This window comes from Hyperoodon ampullatus (genome assembly GCF_949752795.1).
Source record: "Hyperoodon ampullatus genome assembly, chromosome: 4".
Classification (NCBI taxonomy): domain Eukaryota; kingdom Metazoa; phylum Chordata; class Mammalia; order Artiodactyla; family Ziphiidae; genus Hyperoodon; species Hyperoodon ampullatus.
Window position 1 is genome coordinate 57,615,644 of NC_136917.1, and position 17,628 is coordinate 57,633,271.

General features: G+C 45.1%; 2 protein-coding genes across 3 annotated transcripts in view; both read right to left on the reverse strand.

The window, feature by feature from the left end:
• The window catches only part of LOC307051380 (protocadherin alpha-C2), a gene marked incomplete at both ends in the record, with an annotated part of 147,142 nt that extends 137,322 nt beyond the window's left edge, over positions 1-9,820 (reverse strand). The window contains one exon of one of the 2 annotated variants that reach the window (XM_079701692.1): positions 7,439-9,820. In XM_079701692.1, coding sequence (XP_079557818.1) covers positions 7,439-9,820 — 2,382 coding nt within the window. Of the gene's footprint in view, positions 1-917; positions 3,312-7,438 lie in introns of those variants that run through there. The other variant, XM_079701689.1, reaches the window with a different exon arrangement.
• Positions 9,821-13,994: 4,174 nt separating this feature from the next.
• On the reverse strand, positions 13,995-16,403 carry LOC307051394 (protocadherin alpha-3-like; the record flags this gene model as incomplete). Its single annotated transcript, XM_079701709.1, has 1 exon — positions 13,995-16,403. One exon carries the CDS (start codon positions 16,401-16,403, stop codon positions 13,995-13,997), a length of 2,409 nt encoding a protein of 802 aa, XP_079557835.1.
• Positions 16,404-17,628: the final 1,225 nt, after the last annotated feature.

Sequence of the window (17,628 nt, forward strand, 5' to 3'; positions counted from 1 at the left end):
AGTGTGAACTTTCCCCATTCACTTCTTCAACCCAATCGGAAGTATTCAGTCTGATAACTAATACTATGTACTTTGTCTCTAAATGGTTTAAAAGGCCAACAGTAAATGAGCACTACAGACTGTTAGACTCTTGGAACCACCAGGCCCCAAAAGGAATCTAGATTAAGATATAATGAACCGGGTCCTTAAACAAAGTGGATAAATAGAAAGTGTTGGCTAAACGGAAGTATTAAAAAAAAAGAAGAAGGAAAGAAAGGAAGGAAGAAGGAAGCAGAAAGAATAAAAGTGTAATAAAGTGGGCTTCCCTGGTGGCGCAGTGGTTGAGAGTCTGCCTGCCGATGCAGGGGACGCGGGTTCGTGCCCCGGTCCGGGAGGATCCCACATGCCGCAGAGCGGCTGGGTCCGTGAGCCATGGCCGCTGAGCCTGCGCGTCTGGAGCCTGTGCTCCGCAACGGGAGAGGCCACAACAGTGAGAGGCCCGCGTACCGCAAAAAAAAAAAAAAAAAGTGTAATAAAGTGACATTGAAATGTCAATATATTATTTAAAAATGAGTAACTGTGAAATAACCCTCCTGAAGTTCAAATGGAAAGTAATGAAAGCTCTACAATATTAATAAGAAAAAAAATACTACCAATGCAAAATTTTTAATTCATCACAAATGAATGTATCCAATGAAATTTGAGTTTCAAGACAAAAATCTTGAGGTGTAGAATGATATTAATAACGTTTGATTCCACTTTAAGTCAACATTAATAAACCAAAGAGATCATAATAATTAACAAAAAGGAAAAGACGTATATAATGTAAAATTATTCAAATTTTTCAAAAATAGGAGAGTGTAAATATAAACCGAAAGAAAACAATTATAACATTTCAAAATAAATATTAACTGGTAATTATGAAAATTCAGACTTACTTTGGAAAGACGATCATCATTTAAATCCTGAAGCTCACCCATATCCACCACTACTGGACAAGCTGGAAGGCTGGGGCTGAAGGCCATGAGATCTGCCTTGGGCGGCCCCTCCCCAGAGCACACCCTCTGCCGCCTCTGCTGCGAGTAAGACCAGCTCCCCACCGCGCTGGAGCACACCAGCGTGGGCTTCCCGGGCCCGCACGCGCCCTCGTTGGGCGGCGCCGAGCACCGCAGCACCGTGTACAGCAGCAGCGTGAGCACCAACAGGCTGGACACCGAGCAGATGGCGATGATCAGGTACACGTTCACATCCACCAGAGCGGCCTCCGCGCCGGCGGCGCCCGTCGACGCCCGCGAAGAGGCCTTGGGCGCCTGGCCGCTGTCCTCCAGCGACAACAGCACGGTGGCCGTGGCCGTCAGCGCCGGCTCGCCGTGGTCCTTCACCAGCACCAGCAGGCGCTGGCGCGGCGCGTCCGCCTCGTCCAGGGCGCGCGTCGTGCTGATCTCGCCCGTGTACAGCCCCACGCGGAACGGGCTGCGCGCGCCACCCGCCGCCGGCTGCAGCTCGTACGACAGCCACGCGTTGTAGCCCGAGTCCGCGTCCACCGCGCGCACCTTCGCCACCACGTGGCCCGCGCCCACCGACCGAGCCACCAGCTGGCTCAGTGCTCCCGCCCCGCCGCCCGGCCCGGGCAGCAGCAGCACGGGCGCGTTGTCGTTCTCGTCCAGCACGAACACCTGCAGCGTCACGTTGCTGCCCAGAGGCGGCACGCCCGCGTCGCGCGCGCTCACCTGGAACTGCAGCAGCTCCAGCTCCTCGTGGTCCAGCGGCTGCAGCGCGTACACCTTGCCGCTCTCCGCGTGCACCGACACGTAGCTCGACAGCGCTCGCTCGCCCACCCGCCGCTCCACCAGCGAGTAGGACACCAGCGCGTTCTCCTGCGTGTCCGCGTCCCGCGCCGACACCGTGAAGATGTGGCAGCCTGGCGGGTTGTTCTCCTTCACCAACACCGTGTACTCGGGCTGCGCGAACGCGGGCGCGTTGTCGTTCACGTCGGCCACCTCCACGGACAGGCTGGCTGTGGCCGACAGGGAAGGCGAGCCCCCGTCCCTCGCAGTCACCACCACCTCATAGTTCGACACACTCTCGCGATCCAAGGCGCTGTCCAGAACCATTGAATAGTAATTCTTGAAGGTGGACACCAGTTTGAAGGGAACATGGGGCGTCAGAGAGCAGGTCACCTGCCCGTTGGCACCTGAGTCGAGATCGGACACGCTAATTAGGGCAATGACAGTGCCGAAATGAGCGTCCTCTCGGACAGGCAAGGATAAGGAAGTCAGTGCAATCTGAGGGACATTATCATTTTTATCCAATACTTTCACCAAGATGGTGCAATGACCAGCCATGGGAGGGTGGCCTTTGTCTGTCGCATCAATACGGATTTTGTATATATTTATATTTTCAAAATCTAAATTCCCTTGAATTACTATTTCTCCAGTATTTGGATCTATTCTAAACTGGTTACTAACCATTGGTGGAACAAGACTATTAAAAGAGTATGAAAACTCCCCATTCGCTCCTTCATCCCTATCAGAAGCATTCAGTCTCATAACTATTGTTCCGTTATCTGAGTTTTCAAATATTTTTGCTTCATACTCTGGCTGTCCAAAACTGGGAGCATTGTCATTCACATCCAGTACGGTGACCAGCAGCTGAACAGTGGCAGTGAGCTCAGGTTTGCCTTGGTCAGTGGCCATGAGGAATAATTTATGTTCGGGCGCTTCCTCTCTGTCCAACGATTTCCTTAACACGAGCCCAATTTGTGTACTGTCATCACTGTTTGTTTTCACATCTAACGCGAAGTTTTCGTTGGAACTGAGCTTGTAGGTTAAGACAGAATTTGAGCCCACATCTGCATCCGACGCGCCCTCTAGTGGAAACAACGAATCTGGCAGCCTAGATTCGGAAATCAACACTCTTTGTTCCTTTACCGGGAACACAGGCGGGTTGTCGTTAATGTCCTTCACCTCCACCTCCACATGGAACACCTGCAGCGGCCGGTTCACGATCACCTCCAGGTGGATGCTGCACTCCGCGCTCCGCCCGCACAGCTCCTCCCGGTCGATCCGAGAATTCACAAACAAAATGCCATTCTGCAGATTTACCTCCAGAAGGTCCCCGCGGCCTTTGGACGCCACCCGGAACAGGCGCGGCACCAGCTCCATCAGCTCCAGCCCCAGGTCCTGGGCGATGCGGCCCACGAAGGTGCCGTGTTTGGCCTCCTCCGGGACGGAGTAGCGGACCTGGCCGCTCCCCTCCTCCCAGGCTGCAAGGAGCAGAAGCGAGAGAAGCAAACACCGGGATCTCAGTCGGCCTTCAGGTGTAATAAGCATTTCAAATACTTGCTGGTTTAGTTCCATCAGGAAATCTTGTCTAGGCATTAAGATGAAATATTGTATGATCCCGAGTCTGTTAATTCAGTTCTTCTGCTCCTGCCATCATTCAACACTCGTGGAAGGATGCAGTAATGGGAGCAATGGACTTGAATAAAAGCTAGTGTAACTTCACGGTAGACAGCGACATCATGCGGCTCTAAAGGGTAAGAAATGAATTCACAACGAAGCTACGCTATAGTTCTTCAAATTAAAGATATAGCTATTTATATTACATATATATTTTTGCCTTATTTTAATAGTAAATCTCCTCATGTTTGTAATTTGCAGGGTCAGTTTATCTCATCTGTTTTCTTTTATTAGTTTAGAGTAGGGTAAGCGTTCAAAATACTCATAGTGAAACAACTTTCCTCCCAATAATGTAAAAACTGTATCAACCATTTTAGAAAGCTTAAGTGTGATATGAACCAGGCTTGGGAATTAGAAGTGCAAACTATCCTACATATTTGTATAGAGAAGAAGCATGTGCATGTATTTCTGTCACCAGATATACTATTATATTTTGAGAAAAGAGTGTAATTTTAAATTAGCAAGTTTTACCCAAATTTTAAAAACCTTATAGATTATCAAAGTCCATTCTTTCTTTGTTCAGTGAACATCAACTACTCCTAATAATGCTTTTTAATTTAATAATGGAGGCTGAAATTTTTAGCACATATTTTTTACAACATTTCTTAATTTCTCTGCAGCTTATATTAGTCCTCCCCCTCAAAACATTTTCCTTTGCATACTTCTCCATCACTGCAAAGTCTTGTGGAATTTCTACCTATTGTACTTTGCTGCTCTGATCCTTCCGCTGCTCCTAAATGACCTTATCCTTCTCTTTCTACCTCAACCTCTTATATGCTTTTATTTGTGTTCTCATCCCCTTCCAACATTTCAGACAAGACTTATATTGAAGGTATTCCCAAACTCACATCTTCCTCCCCCTTTTCAATGGTTATAATTGTCATTTTTAGCCATACATGCTGATGACGCCTAGAAAATAATTTGATTACAATTTAAAGATTATGAAGATAAATCATTAATACCTCCCAAATTCAAACCCTTAAATTCACCTTTTATTTAATGGCATGAACATTCTACATGTCACCTATATCAATTTTTTATTACTCCATCTCCCTTACCTGCCCTATTCAAAGTTGGCCTATAGTCCATCTGTCCATCTGTCTTTTCACCATATTTATCTTCATGGGTACAGCTTTTATTGGATTGCACTAAACATATAAATCCCAAGATGTTAGAATCACTTCTATGTGACCTGAGATATGATCACAAGCCAACATTTCCAGTGTTATTTTCAACTACTCTCCAATATTAATTCTATTTTGCAGACAACATAGATCACTTGCTTTCCTTCTTCCGCAATACAACCTTTGTTCAATTTTTTAAAAATTACCTCCATCTTTACCTGTAAAAATGCTCCACTCATATCAAAGTCATGCCAAAATATCATCTTACCATGAATTCATCCTTAATGTCATCAACTGTAGGTAATTAAACTCTTTCTCAAAAGGAGACAATGAAAGTTATTAAAAAGAATTTTCAAACGGACACTTGCCAATGCTCACCCTTCTCCAGAATTCTGATATACTTGTAAAATCCTCACAGACAACTGTAATACAAAGTACCCCCCAACATGAGAACATTTTACATAACTTACATAACAACATCTTAAAATAACTAACCTAGATCTATCCTGATAAGTAGTAGTCCTTATCGCTTTCTATTACACTTATTTTGAGTAAACAAAGAGTTCATTTGACAACCAATAATAAGCCCCCAAATAAAAGGTTCCTTTGCTTACAGGAAGAAAGGCCTTGACAAAAGATATATTGGCCTACAGTCTTGTTAGTTGAAGGTTTTCTATAGTGGTTAAGGTATTTCATAAAGTGCTGCCCTAAGTGAAGAATCTCTTTGAATATCAACTTTTAAATTAGTTAATTAAAGTATCAAATCTGTCTTTCTATTGAAGTTCCTAGCAATTTCCAGAAGGTTGGTAATATAGTCCAATTAACTGGAACAGTTGCAATAATTCTATTTATTGGCTCCAAGTAGAAAATTATACAATGTTACTGAAATCATATATGCAATTTCCTTTTCATTGGAAAAGGAAAATACTGGTCTCCTCATAAGAAACATCTTATATTTTTGTTTATTTATTTACTCAAATAGTTCATCTAGTCAAGGGAGAAGATTGTGTGAGAAAAAAAAGTTTAGTCAATCTATGAACATCTTCCTCCCCCAGCAAAGAAAATTCTCAGTTATAAATAAAAAGTTTATATTTCAAAACTAAATTAATTTGATTTTTAACTTGATTTTTAAAATGCTGACAACTGTTAACTACAAATTTACACAGTGGTGAGAATGCCCTCTCCACTTATAGGACTCCCCCAAAGTAATGAGGTATTAGAAATGTTTAAATAGTATGATACAAGTGTACTTATAAAATTAAATACATGTGAGAATGCAAGAAATAGGAAAGCAATAAAAAGGGGAATTGACATTTTGTCATATGAAATGTGGAATATTTATTCCTGGCTAAACCCATATTATTTTTTAAAGAAGTGTAGAAAAATAGTTCTCTGTATTTGAGGTGGAGAGCACTCTTGCCTATAGTAGATAAAATGTATGGCTTTGTTGTAAAAATGGTATTGGTAAGCAACAAACTCGAGGGGGGGGTTATATCATAGTACAGTTTTTTAAAATCTAAAAACAAAAGGCAACCATAAATACAAATGTTTTCTAACTCAAAAATGTTAAGATTTTCCCAACTGTGAGAATTCACGATTATTTCTCACCAATATAATAATTTGTGAATTGGAAAAGAAAAAGTAAGATAGAGAAAAACTAATCATTGTTCCACTAAATGTTGATGTTGGAGGGAGGGAATTATGACATATCTGCAAAATAGGACAACATGGGCTGGAAAAAAGAATGAAAAATCTCCTTAAGTAATATGTCATGATAGACAAATTATATTAAATGAAGGGGGGGAAGGAAAATCAACACAAATATTATGTCTTAAAATGGGAGAGGGGAGGGCTTCCCTGGTGGCGCGGTGGTTGAGAGTCCGCCTGCCGATGCAGGGGAGGCGGGTTCGTGCCCCGGTCTGGGAGGGTCCCACGTGCCGCGGAGCGGCTGGGCCCGTGAGCCATGGCCGCTGGGCCTGTGCGTCCGGAGCCTGTGCGTCCGGAGCCTGTGCTCCGCAGCGGGAGAGGCCACAACAGTGAGAGGCCCACATACCACAAAAAAAAAAAAAAAAAAAAAAAATGGGAGAGGGGAGTTTATTAGTATATGAAAAATTCTCTAGAAGAATAGCCAAGAAATTCGAAAGTTTGAAATATTCAGCAGGTATATTAAGTGGCTTGATATTGGAGGTAGAATGGAAACATTTTAAATCATGTAAATGTATTTTGTATTCAAAAATGAATAAAATGAAGCCACTAGAGCTAAAAAATTTTAATTATAAATATCAATTCACCATTAGTATACCAAGGCCAACCATTTAAACAGTCTTGAAAGAGTCATTCAATGCACAAATATTACTGAAAAAAATTAATTCAATATGTGTAATAAAAATACTCAAATAATGGATAGTCTATGGAGAACAAAAAAGGAAAATTGACACGATGATGTTAAATATTTCTATGTAGTTACAACATGGGGCTTTGACAATAAATAATAATGCCAAATATGTATCTTACAAGTATCTTACTACAACACCAAAATTTGAAAATTGAAACGTTCAACTAAAAATTTTAGTCTGCAAATGCTTTCTATGGTCCACAGAAAACTAGTCCATTAACTGTAACCTTTAAAACCTTATAAAAAGGGGATTGTTACTGAAATAAACACTATAGTGCAAAACAATTTTCTCCAACAAAGTAAATTTTAAGCATAACTATAAGTAAATGAATTAGTAACAAGAGAATTTATATCTAAAAGGATACAATAATTACTTATAAAGCTATAATTTAAAATAAAAAAGAGAAGATAGAGGATAATATTAAATATTTCATATTAAAGGCATGACGAAAAATTGCTTTAAGAGTTTTGAGACTCACGGTGTCCGTAGAGATGGGACCCTGAGGTAGGCTGGGGCTGAAGGCCATGAGATCTGCCTTGGGCGGCCCCTCCCCAGAGCACACCCTCTGCCGCCTCTGCTGCGAGTAAGACCAGCTCCCCACCGCGCTGGAGCACACCAGCGTGGGCTTCCCGGGGCCGCACGCGCCCTCGCTGGGCGGCGCCGAGCACCGTAGCGCCGTGTACAGCAGCAGCGTGAGCACCAACAGGCTAGACACCGCGCAGATGGCGATGATCAGGTACACGTTCACATCCACCAGAGCGGCCTCTGAGTCAGCGGCGCCCGTCGACGCTCGCGAAGAGGCCTTGGGCACCTGGCCGCTGTCCTCCAGCGACAGCAGCACGGTGGCCGTGGCCGTCAGCGCCGGCTCGCCGTGGTCCTTCACCAGCACCAGCAGGCGCTGGCGCGGCGCGTCCGCCTCGTCCAGGGCGCGCGTCGTGCTGATCTCGCCCGTGTACAGCCCCACGCGGAACGGGCTGCGCGCGCCACCCGCCGCCGGCTGCAGCTCGTACGACAGCCACGCGTTGTAGCCCGAGTCCGCGTCCACCGCGCGCACCTTCGCCACCACGTGGCCCGCGCCCACCGACCGAGCCACCAGCTGGCTCAGTGCTCCCGCCCCGCCGCCCGGTCCGGGCAGCAGCAGCGCGGGCGCGTTGTCGTTCTCGTCCAGCACGAACACCTGCAGCGTCACGTTGCTGCCCAGAGGCGGCACGCCCGCGTCGCGCGCGCTCACCTGGAACTGCAGCAGCTCCAGCTCCTCGTGGTCCAGTGGCTGCAGCGCGTACACCTTGCCGCTCTCCGCGTGCACCGACACGTAGCTCGACAGCGCTCGCTCGCCCACCCGCCGCTCCACCAGCGAGTAGGACACCAGCGCGTTCTCCTGCGCGTCCGCGTCCCGCGCCGACACCGTGAAGATGTGGCAGCCGGGCGGGTTGTTCTCCTTCACGAACACCGTGTACTCGGGCTGCGCGAACACGGGCGCGTTGTCGTTCACGTCGGCCACCTCCACGGACACGCTGGCTGTGGCCGACAGGGAAGGCGAGCCCCCGTCCCTCGCAGTCACCACCACGTCATAGTTCGACACACTCTCGCGATCCAAGGCGCTGTCCAGAACCAATGAATAGTAATTCTTGAAGGTGGACACCAGCCTGAAGGGAATGCTGGGCGACAGGGTGCAAGTCACTTGCCCATTGACACTGGAGTCGAGGTCGGACACACTTATCAAGGCGATGACGGTGCCCAGTGGAGCGTCTTCCCTAATTGGGAGGGACAAGGAGTTGAATTCCATTACTGGAACATTATCATTGGTGTCGCCAACTTCCACCATAACTGTACAATGGCCAGAGAGTGGGGGCTGCCCCTTATCAATGCCCTCTACAAGAATCTCATAGGATTTGCTTTCTTCAAAATCGATATATCCCTTTACCATAATTTCTCCAGTAATTGGATCTATGTAGAACTTGGATTTCACATTTGGTAAAATATCAGTTGAGAATGAATATGTAATATTCCCATTCAAGCCTTCGTCTAAATCTGAGGCGTTGAGTTTAATTACCAACGTTCCATTAGGAACATTTTCTAGTAATTTCACTTCATAGAGTGTTCTGTCGAAAGCTGGGGCGTTGTCGTTGGCGTCCAGCACTTTGACGAGTAACTGAACGGTGCCAGTTAGCTCAGGTTTGCCGCCATCAGAGGCGGTAAGCAATAAAAAAATCTCCGGGGCTTCTTCTCTGTCTAAAGGTTTCCTTAATACTAACCCAAGACGTTTTACTCGCTCTTCATAGGATGGTTTTTCCAGCGAGAAATACTCACTGGGGCTCAGTGTGTAAGTTAGCAGAGCGTTGGCCCCGATGTCTGCATCGGAGGCGCCCTCTAGTGGAAACCGAGAGTCAAGCGGCCTGGATTCAGCCATAAACAGATTCTTTTGTGTTCCCGGGAACACAGGAGGATTGTCGTTAATGTCCTTCACCTCCACCTCCACATGGAACACCTGCAGCGGCCGGTCCACGATCACCTCCAGGTGGATGCTGCACTCCGCGCTCCGCCCGCACAGCTCCTCCCGGTCGATCCGAGAATTCACAAACAAAATGCCATTCTGCAGATTTACCTCCAGAAGGTCCCCGCGGCCTTTGGACGCCACCCGGAACAGGCGCGGCACCAGCTCCGCCAGTTCCAGCCCCAGGTCCTGGGCGATGCGGCCCACGAAGGTGCCGTGTTTGGCCTCCTCCGAGACGGAGTAGCGGACCTGGCCGCTCCCGGCCTTCCAGGTTGCAAGGAACAGAAGTGAGAGCAGCAAACGCCGGTATTCCTGGCGGATTCCCCAGGAAAACTCCATTTCAAGCCCGCAGTGCTTTGTTCTCATGAAGGGGGTCTTGTTTAAAAATGAAGAGATATCTCCTGACCGTTCAGTCCAGTCCCGCTGCATCCTCCATTTTTCAGCATCTGGATGGTGGATGCAGCTTCTTTACAGTAAGAATAGGAGGGATTTTTTTCCTTTCTTTCTCGCTCTATCGGATCAATTTTATGGTACAGAGCGACATCATGTGGCTCCAAACCGTAAGTAACAGATTCTGGAAATGCATACTCTAAGTCTTAATTATTCTTTCATCCATTCCACCTTTGGAGAATAGAATCTCATTTTGTACTACTGGGGTACACATTTTGCACCACTGATTGATTGTGATCCTTAGTTTCACCACAGGAGCAGCTTTCACTTCAGTGGAAATACTTTTTTCATAGAAGTTTTAAGTATTTACAGAGACCGAACTGTAGTTAACATAGCACTTTGCAAATATACAATTGGTAAAGTGTTGGTTAGGAAATTCATGACAGGTTTTGTGTATGTGTGTGTTCCTGCGAGTGATGAAAGGTAGTTATTAATGATGACACACTCTTCATGATTGGATTTTACATTCCCGGTGTTGAAGATTTCAGAGAATTAAGCTCTAGGAAAACTCTGATCTCCAAAATAAGTCATTGAAAGGGAATTTCAAAAATGTTTGAAAAAAGAAGCAAAGACCATCAGCACTTAATTGAAAGTCTTCCTTGCTGTGGGCAAGGAAGCTTTAACAAGGAAGTAGGATGTTTTGGTATATAATTTGTGTTGGGAAGTATTCCAGATAATTTTATTCACTGGAACCTATTCACCTCCCATGAGAAAGATGGGTATTCTCATTTTGTCTCTTACAATTTATAAACGCTTGCTTGTTCTCCTGGATCTAATATGCCTCAACTTGTATTCTCTCCTACAGCACTCATATGTTTTAGTCAAAGTGGACAATTTCCTGCTTCCAATAACATTTTTCATGAAACAGATATACTCATTTCATTGCCTGCCTAAGTAATATCCATCATTTCCAAACTCTTCTCAAAGCAGTTTCCCCCATTATATAACAAGTTAAAACTTCCTTGACCAACAAAGACTTTCATGATTAAACCAATTGGGCAGGCATCTTTATTTTCTTTTATACTATAGCATCTAGATCAAATCACTTGGGACATTTATTACATTAATTTCTCTTTTGTAGGTATTTGGGTGTGTGTGTCTAATCCTCCATTTTTGAAATATAAACTTTTAAAGAGAATATTTGTGGGCTTCCCTGGTGGCGCAGTGGTTGAGAGTCCGCCTGCCGATGCAAGGGACACGGGTTCGTGCCCTGGTCTGGGAAGATCGTACATGCCGCGGAGCGGCTGGGGCCGTGAGCCATGGCCGCTGAGCCTGCGCGTCCGGAGCCTGTGCTCCACAACGGGAGAGGCCACAACAGTGAGAGGCCCATGCACCACACACACAAAAAAGAGAATATTTGTGTTATAATAGTTTAAAAGCTCAGAATACATACTGAGCATTTGCTGAACATTTACCCTATAGAATGGTTTGGTTTTCTTCAATTGCTTAATAAAATGCATTAAATTAAGGTGGTCATGCAGCTAGTTAAGAAATATGATATCTCAGCAACCTCTATAATTTTCCAGAGATACAAAAATATTTTCCTTAGACATTGCTCTACTTAAGATATATTTCAATTTCCATATTGAAAACCTGGATTTTAGCTTAGTTTTCATTCCAGTTCTTGGCAATCATGATCTTTGAGACATTAATAGTTCTAATGGTCAATAAAGAATTCCCAAATAATAGAGCATAATATATTTTCCTGACACACAAAAAACAATATAGAAGGACATGATGGTAGCTATTTTAAAACTTTCTTTGACTTTTGTGTTCATAAACCTCTTACACCATAGTTGTCTAAGACAAAAAAAAAAATCAATCTAGTGAAAATAGCTCTAGGCTCCCATTCTACGAAAAGCCACACTGCCTCCCCCATTTTTTCTGAATTAAAACACAAATCAAAGTAGTTTCACTGTTCCAGTACCCAAACTGCAGATTTGTGCAAAATGATTAGTATCAAACACACTGAAAGAAGTGAAAAGGACTCCCTGTCCATTTACTTTATTTTGTAAGTAATTAAATGCATAGATGAGGAATGCAAAAGAATAGAAGGGATATTTATTTGGGAACTATTCACTATTTACCGGGTATAGAGACAACACATCTCTAAAGGGAAAAACTCAAAAGTCTTTAAAATGTCTTATTAGCTGAGAATCATGTTAGTCAAGAAGTTGAAGAGGAGGACTTCCCTGGTGGCACAGTGGTTAAGAATCTGCCTGCCAATGCAGGGACACGGGTTTGGACCCTGGTCCGGGGAGCAACTAAGCCTGTGCACCACAACTACTGAGGCTGCGCTCTAGAGCCTGTGAGCCACAACTACTGAGCCCACGTGCCACAACTACTGAAGCCCACATGTCTAGAGCACAGCATGCTCTGTAACAAGAGAAGCCACCATAATGAGAAGCCTGCACACCGTAACGAAGAGTAGCCCCCACTCGCCACAACTAGAGAAAGCCCGCGCGCAGCAACGAAGACCCAAAGCAGCCATAAATAAATAAATAAATAAATTTATTTTAAAAATAAAACTATATGCCCATTTGTACTAAAAAAAAAATTGAAGAGGGGAGCTGGATTTGAAGACTGAAGTCCCACATCCTGGAAGACGAGAACTCTGGATGGCCCTATTATTCACAATAGGATGAAAATGATACCTAATAAAATAAATAGTGAACTGAGGTTGGACATGCTGTGGCTCATACTTGATGGACAGGAGGGCACAAAGGACAGTGCCAGAAAGAGGAAATGGAAGTGGAAAAAAGGAGGATTATGTATTTTATATGTTGGCCTATCCCACAATGTCATTGAGTATTAACCAGGTTTCACCAAGGAAACTTGAACAAGGAAGTAGGAAGTTGTAGTACATAACTTGTGTGGAAAAGTATTCCACACAATTAGAATGGAGTACACCGGAGCAAGGTTGGTATCTTCATTTCTGTCTCTAATGGTTTAGAATACTTGCCTATTCTCCAGTCACTAACATACCTAAGCTTTAGTTTCCAGTGGCAAAGAAACTTCAATGGGAGACCAACTATTTACTAGGGGAACTGACCAAATACCAAATAGAGGAATGAATGGAAAATAATTTCACTTCCAGTTATTTGGAACTTTGTACTTGCTACATGACACACATTAATAGGTTGGTATCCAGAGGAGGGTCACCAGTAATAACATTGACTTATTGAACTTTGGGGACATTAGCATCATTAATACTGCATGTAAAAGAGGTTAATAATAAATAAGTTTTGCTAATTGAATAGTTTTAAAATGAGATATACAGTATTTTTCTCTACACCGTTCAGATAGAAAATAATATTTCTTAACAAGATTAATAATATCTTTCAAAAGCAATATTTCATAAATGATGATATAATAAAGAGAGTATTAAAATTTCACTTCCTATTGATTTCTTAATGCTTACTAATAAAAAGTAGTGAGAAACAGAAGATAGAAAATGATACAGTTCTAAAAGCAATAAATTTATTATTCTAGCTTTTTTTTACCCAATTGGAAAACTAGCAACAATACACAGTATTGCCAAATGTGAGCACAAAAATTAAAACAATCATGTTCAAGTAGAAAGGAGGAACTGAGAATACAGATAAATGGATAAGTGAGTAAAAGAAGCTCTATAGGAGACAACAGGCTTAATAAACTAATATTTGAAACTGAATATGTAAAAGCATAATAAAAAGGAAGTGTGTCAGTGACATTTGGACTAACAACTAGTAGGAATTTCCAATAAAAAGTGTCATAAGTTACTGAAGCATTGTGCAGGTATTAAAACACCACAGTTTAAGTCAAATATTCTAATCAATTCAATTTACCCCGGAAAATATATTTAGTTTCTATCCAGATTTGTAGCAATAAAATAATTCTACAGCGACTTTTAAAAACCTGCAAGTATGGGTCTCACCACTTATTGCTGATTTGGTTCAAAACCATTAGTCACAAGAAATTCAAACACGTTAACCACAAAACCAATACCTTGAAAACTCTATCGACAGCAACAAGACTAATTAACTATTAAAATGTTTCCAAAGGAGTAGTAACGTTGAGAATTAAAAACAAAGACTTTTTAAAAGGATTTTTAAAAATTACTCACCTTAGCAGGAAGATCAACCTTCACATCCGTCTGCTCTTCTCTATCCGCACTAATGGGGCCCGGTGGAAGACAGGGGCTGAAGGCCATGAGGTCGGCCTTAGGCGGCCCCTCCCCAGAGCACACCCTCTGCCGCCTCTGCTGCGAGTAAGACCAGCTCCCCACCGCGCTGGAGCACACCAGCGTGGGCTTCCCGGGGCCGCACGCGCCCTCGCTGGGCGGCGCCGAGCACCGCAGCGCCGTGTACAGCAGCAGCGTGAGCACCAACAGGCTGGGCACCGCGCAGATGGCGATGATCAGGTACACGTTCACATCCACCAGAGCGGCCTCCGCGCCAGCGGCGCCCGTCGACGCTCGCGAAGAGGCCTTGGGCGCCTGGCCGCTGTCCTCCAGCGACAACAGCACGGTGGCCGTGGCCGTCAGCGCCGGCTCGCCGTGGTCCTTCACCAGCACCAGCAGGCGCTGGCGCGGTGCGTCCGCCTCGTCCAGGGCGCGCGTCGTGCTGATCTCGCCCGTGTACAACCCCACGCGGAACGGGCTGCGCGCGCCACCCGCCGCCGGCTGCAGCTCGTACGATAGCCACGCGTTGTAGCCCGAGTCCGCGTCCACCGCGCGCACCTTTGCCACCACGTGACCCGCGCCCACTGACCGAGCCACCAGCTGGCTCAGCGCGCCCGCCCCGCCGCCCGGCCCGGGCAGCAGCAGCGCGGGCGCGTTGTCGTTCTCGTCCAGCACGAACACCTGCAGCGTCACGTTGCTGCCCAGAGGCGGCACGCCCGCGTCGCGCGCGCTCACCTGGAACTGCAGCAGCTCCAGCTCCTCGTGGTCCAGCGGCTGCAGCGCGTACACCTTGCCGCTCTCCGCGTGCACCGACACGTAGCTCGACAGCGCTCGCTCGCCCACACGCCGCTCCACCAGCGAGTAGGACACCAGCGCGTTCTCCTGAGCGTCCACATCCCGCGCCGACACCGTGAAGATGTGGCAGCCGGGTGGGTTGTTCTCCTTCACCAACACCGTGTACTCGGGCTGCGCGAACGCGGGCGCGTTGTCGTTCACGTCGGCCACCTCCACGGACACGCTGGCCGTTGTCGACAGGGAAGGCGAGCCCCCGTCCCTCGCGGTCACCACCACCTCATAGTTCGCCATACTCTCGCGATCCAAGGCGCTGTCCAGCACCAGCGAATAGTAATTCTTGAAGGTGGACACCAGCTTGAAGGGTACATGATGAGTCAGGGTGCAGGTTACCTGCCCGTTGGCACCGGAATCGCGGTCGGAGACGCTGATCAGAGCGATTACCGTTCCTAGTGGAGCATCTTCTAATACAGGTAAAGAGAGTGATTTGACAACCAACTCAGGTACATTATCGTTGGTGTCCACAATTTCCACTACAACCGTGCAGTGATCTGCCATTGGGGGATTTCCTTTATCTGTTGCTTCTACCCGGATTTCATATAACTTAGTGAACTCGAAATCTATGTTACCCTTTACACTGATGTATCCATTAACAGGGTCTAAGTGGAATTTCGACAAAGTATCTGCTGACATGTCTGTATTGAAAGAATACACAATGTCCTTATTTATCCCTTCATCCAAATCAGAGGCGTTAACAGTCACTACTAGGGTACCGTTTGGTGCATTTTCAAATAATCTGACTTTGTAGATCGTGCTCTCAAACTCTGGGGCATTGTCGTTTACATCTACAACGGTGATCTTCAGTTGAATAGTACCAGTGAGTTCTGGTTTCCCACCATCAACTGCTGTTATAAGTAAGTGATGCTCAGGAGTGTCCTCTCGATCTAAAAGTTTTTTCAGCACAAGTCCAAGGGATTTAATTTCCACATAATTTCTTTTAACATCCAAGGTAAAATACTCATTGGAGTTAAGAGTGTAGGTCAATAGCGAATTAGCTCCGATATCTGCATCTGATGCGCCCTCTAGCGGAATCCGAGAACCAGGCGGCCGGGATTCATAAATAAACAAATTTTTTACTGCCATTGGAAAAACCGGCTGGTTGTCGTTAATGTCCTTCACCTCCACCTCCACATGGAACACCTGCAGCGGCCGGTCCACGATCACCTCCAGGTGGATGCTGCACTCCACGCTCCGCCCGCACAGCTCCTCCCGGTCGATCCGAGAATTCACAAACAAAATGCCATTCTGCAGATTTACCTCCAGAAGGTCCCCGCGGCCTTTGGATGCCACCCGGAACAGGCGCGGCACCAGCTCCATCAGCTCCAGCCCCAGGTCCTGGGCGATGCGGCCCACGAAGGTGCCGTGTTTGGCCTCCTCGGAGACAGAGTAATGGACCTGGCCGCTCCCTGCCTCCCAGAATAGGAGGTGCAGAACCGAAAGCAGTAGTCGCCAGAATCCCTGACCTTCTCTCCAGAAAAATACCATTGCAATCGTTTTTCCAAATATTGGGTCGCTTTTGCAACGATCAAAAAATTTTAAATATTTCTAGTTCCTTATTTTTCATTTCTTAATCATTCCGTGCCCGTATTTCAGAGATGGTGAGGAAAACCAGCATCTTAGTACGTAATAAATGCTGTATATCTTTTGTGGTGAAATACCTTGCGGTAGACAGCGACATCATGTGGCTAAATGTGTAAGTATTAAATAAATGTATTTACCTTTTTTTCCTTCCACTGAACTTTCCCCCATTTTGTTTCCCTGTAATTTCCTTTGAGCACTCCTCAAGGTCTTCATATTTTATCAAAATATATCCTTAGAACTTTTATGCTAATTCATGACTTTAAATTAGGCCAATCCATGGTATATAGTTAAATATAGTAAAATAGTGATTACTATTATAACAGTAGTGGACATCTATTGGAAATATTTCTGATGTGACAAGTACTATTTCATTTGTTTTAATAGGGTTATCCCATTAAATTCTCACAACAACCCTCTGAGGTAGGTATTAATATGATTCATTTTTGTTTTTTTAGATGTTGGGGGGTAGGAGTTTATTAATTTATTTATTTTTGCTGTGTTGGGTCTTCATTTCTTTTTTTTTTTTTTTTTTGAAAACAGCTTTTAATTTATTTGTATTTCTTAGACCATTATTATCAGATAGCACATTTAAATAATTTAAATACCATCCATGCTTCTGCATCTATATTCAGTCAGAGAAATTGAGGTCCCAGGGTTAGATTAAATAGTTTTGCCCTAGGTCACACAGTAGAAATCAAACTAGAACTCTTCTTTCTTTCTAGAAGCCTCTTTTGTTTTCTGAGGCCATCAGAGCTCAGGCTCTCATCCCCTCCCTAATACATTGGCTCTGACTTGCCTCTGCCATCTCTCCCAAAGCTTCCATCGGAGACACCCAGTCCCTGTTGCTGTGCTCTCTTCTACACAACTTTGCACGTGTGACCCCCCTGCCCCAAAGTGCACAGTGGCTCTCTCCTCCTTTCAGTGGGATAAAGACTGAGCTCACAGAGCTGGGGAGTCAGAAGCCCTGGGCCTGGAAACACTCATACCAACCTGCCTGGCTTGCAGCCCCTTTCAACCTGTCCTTACTTAACTCGCCCAGTCACACAGGTTTACTTAGTGTTTCTTAAAATAAAACTTCATTTGGCCCATTCTTTGCAAATCCTACTTGTTCCTTAAAACTAAATACAAA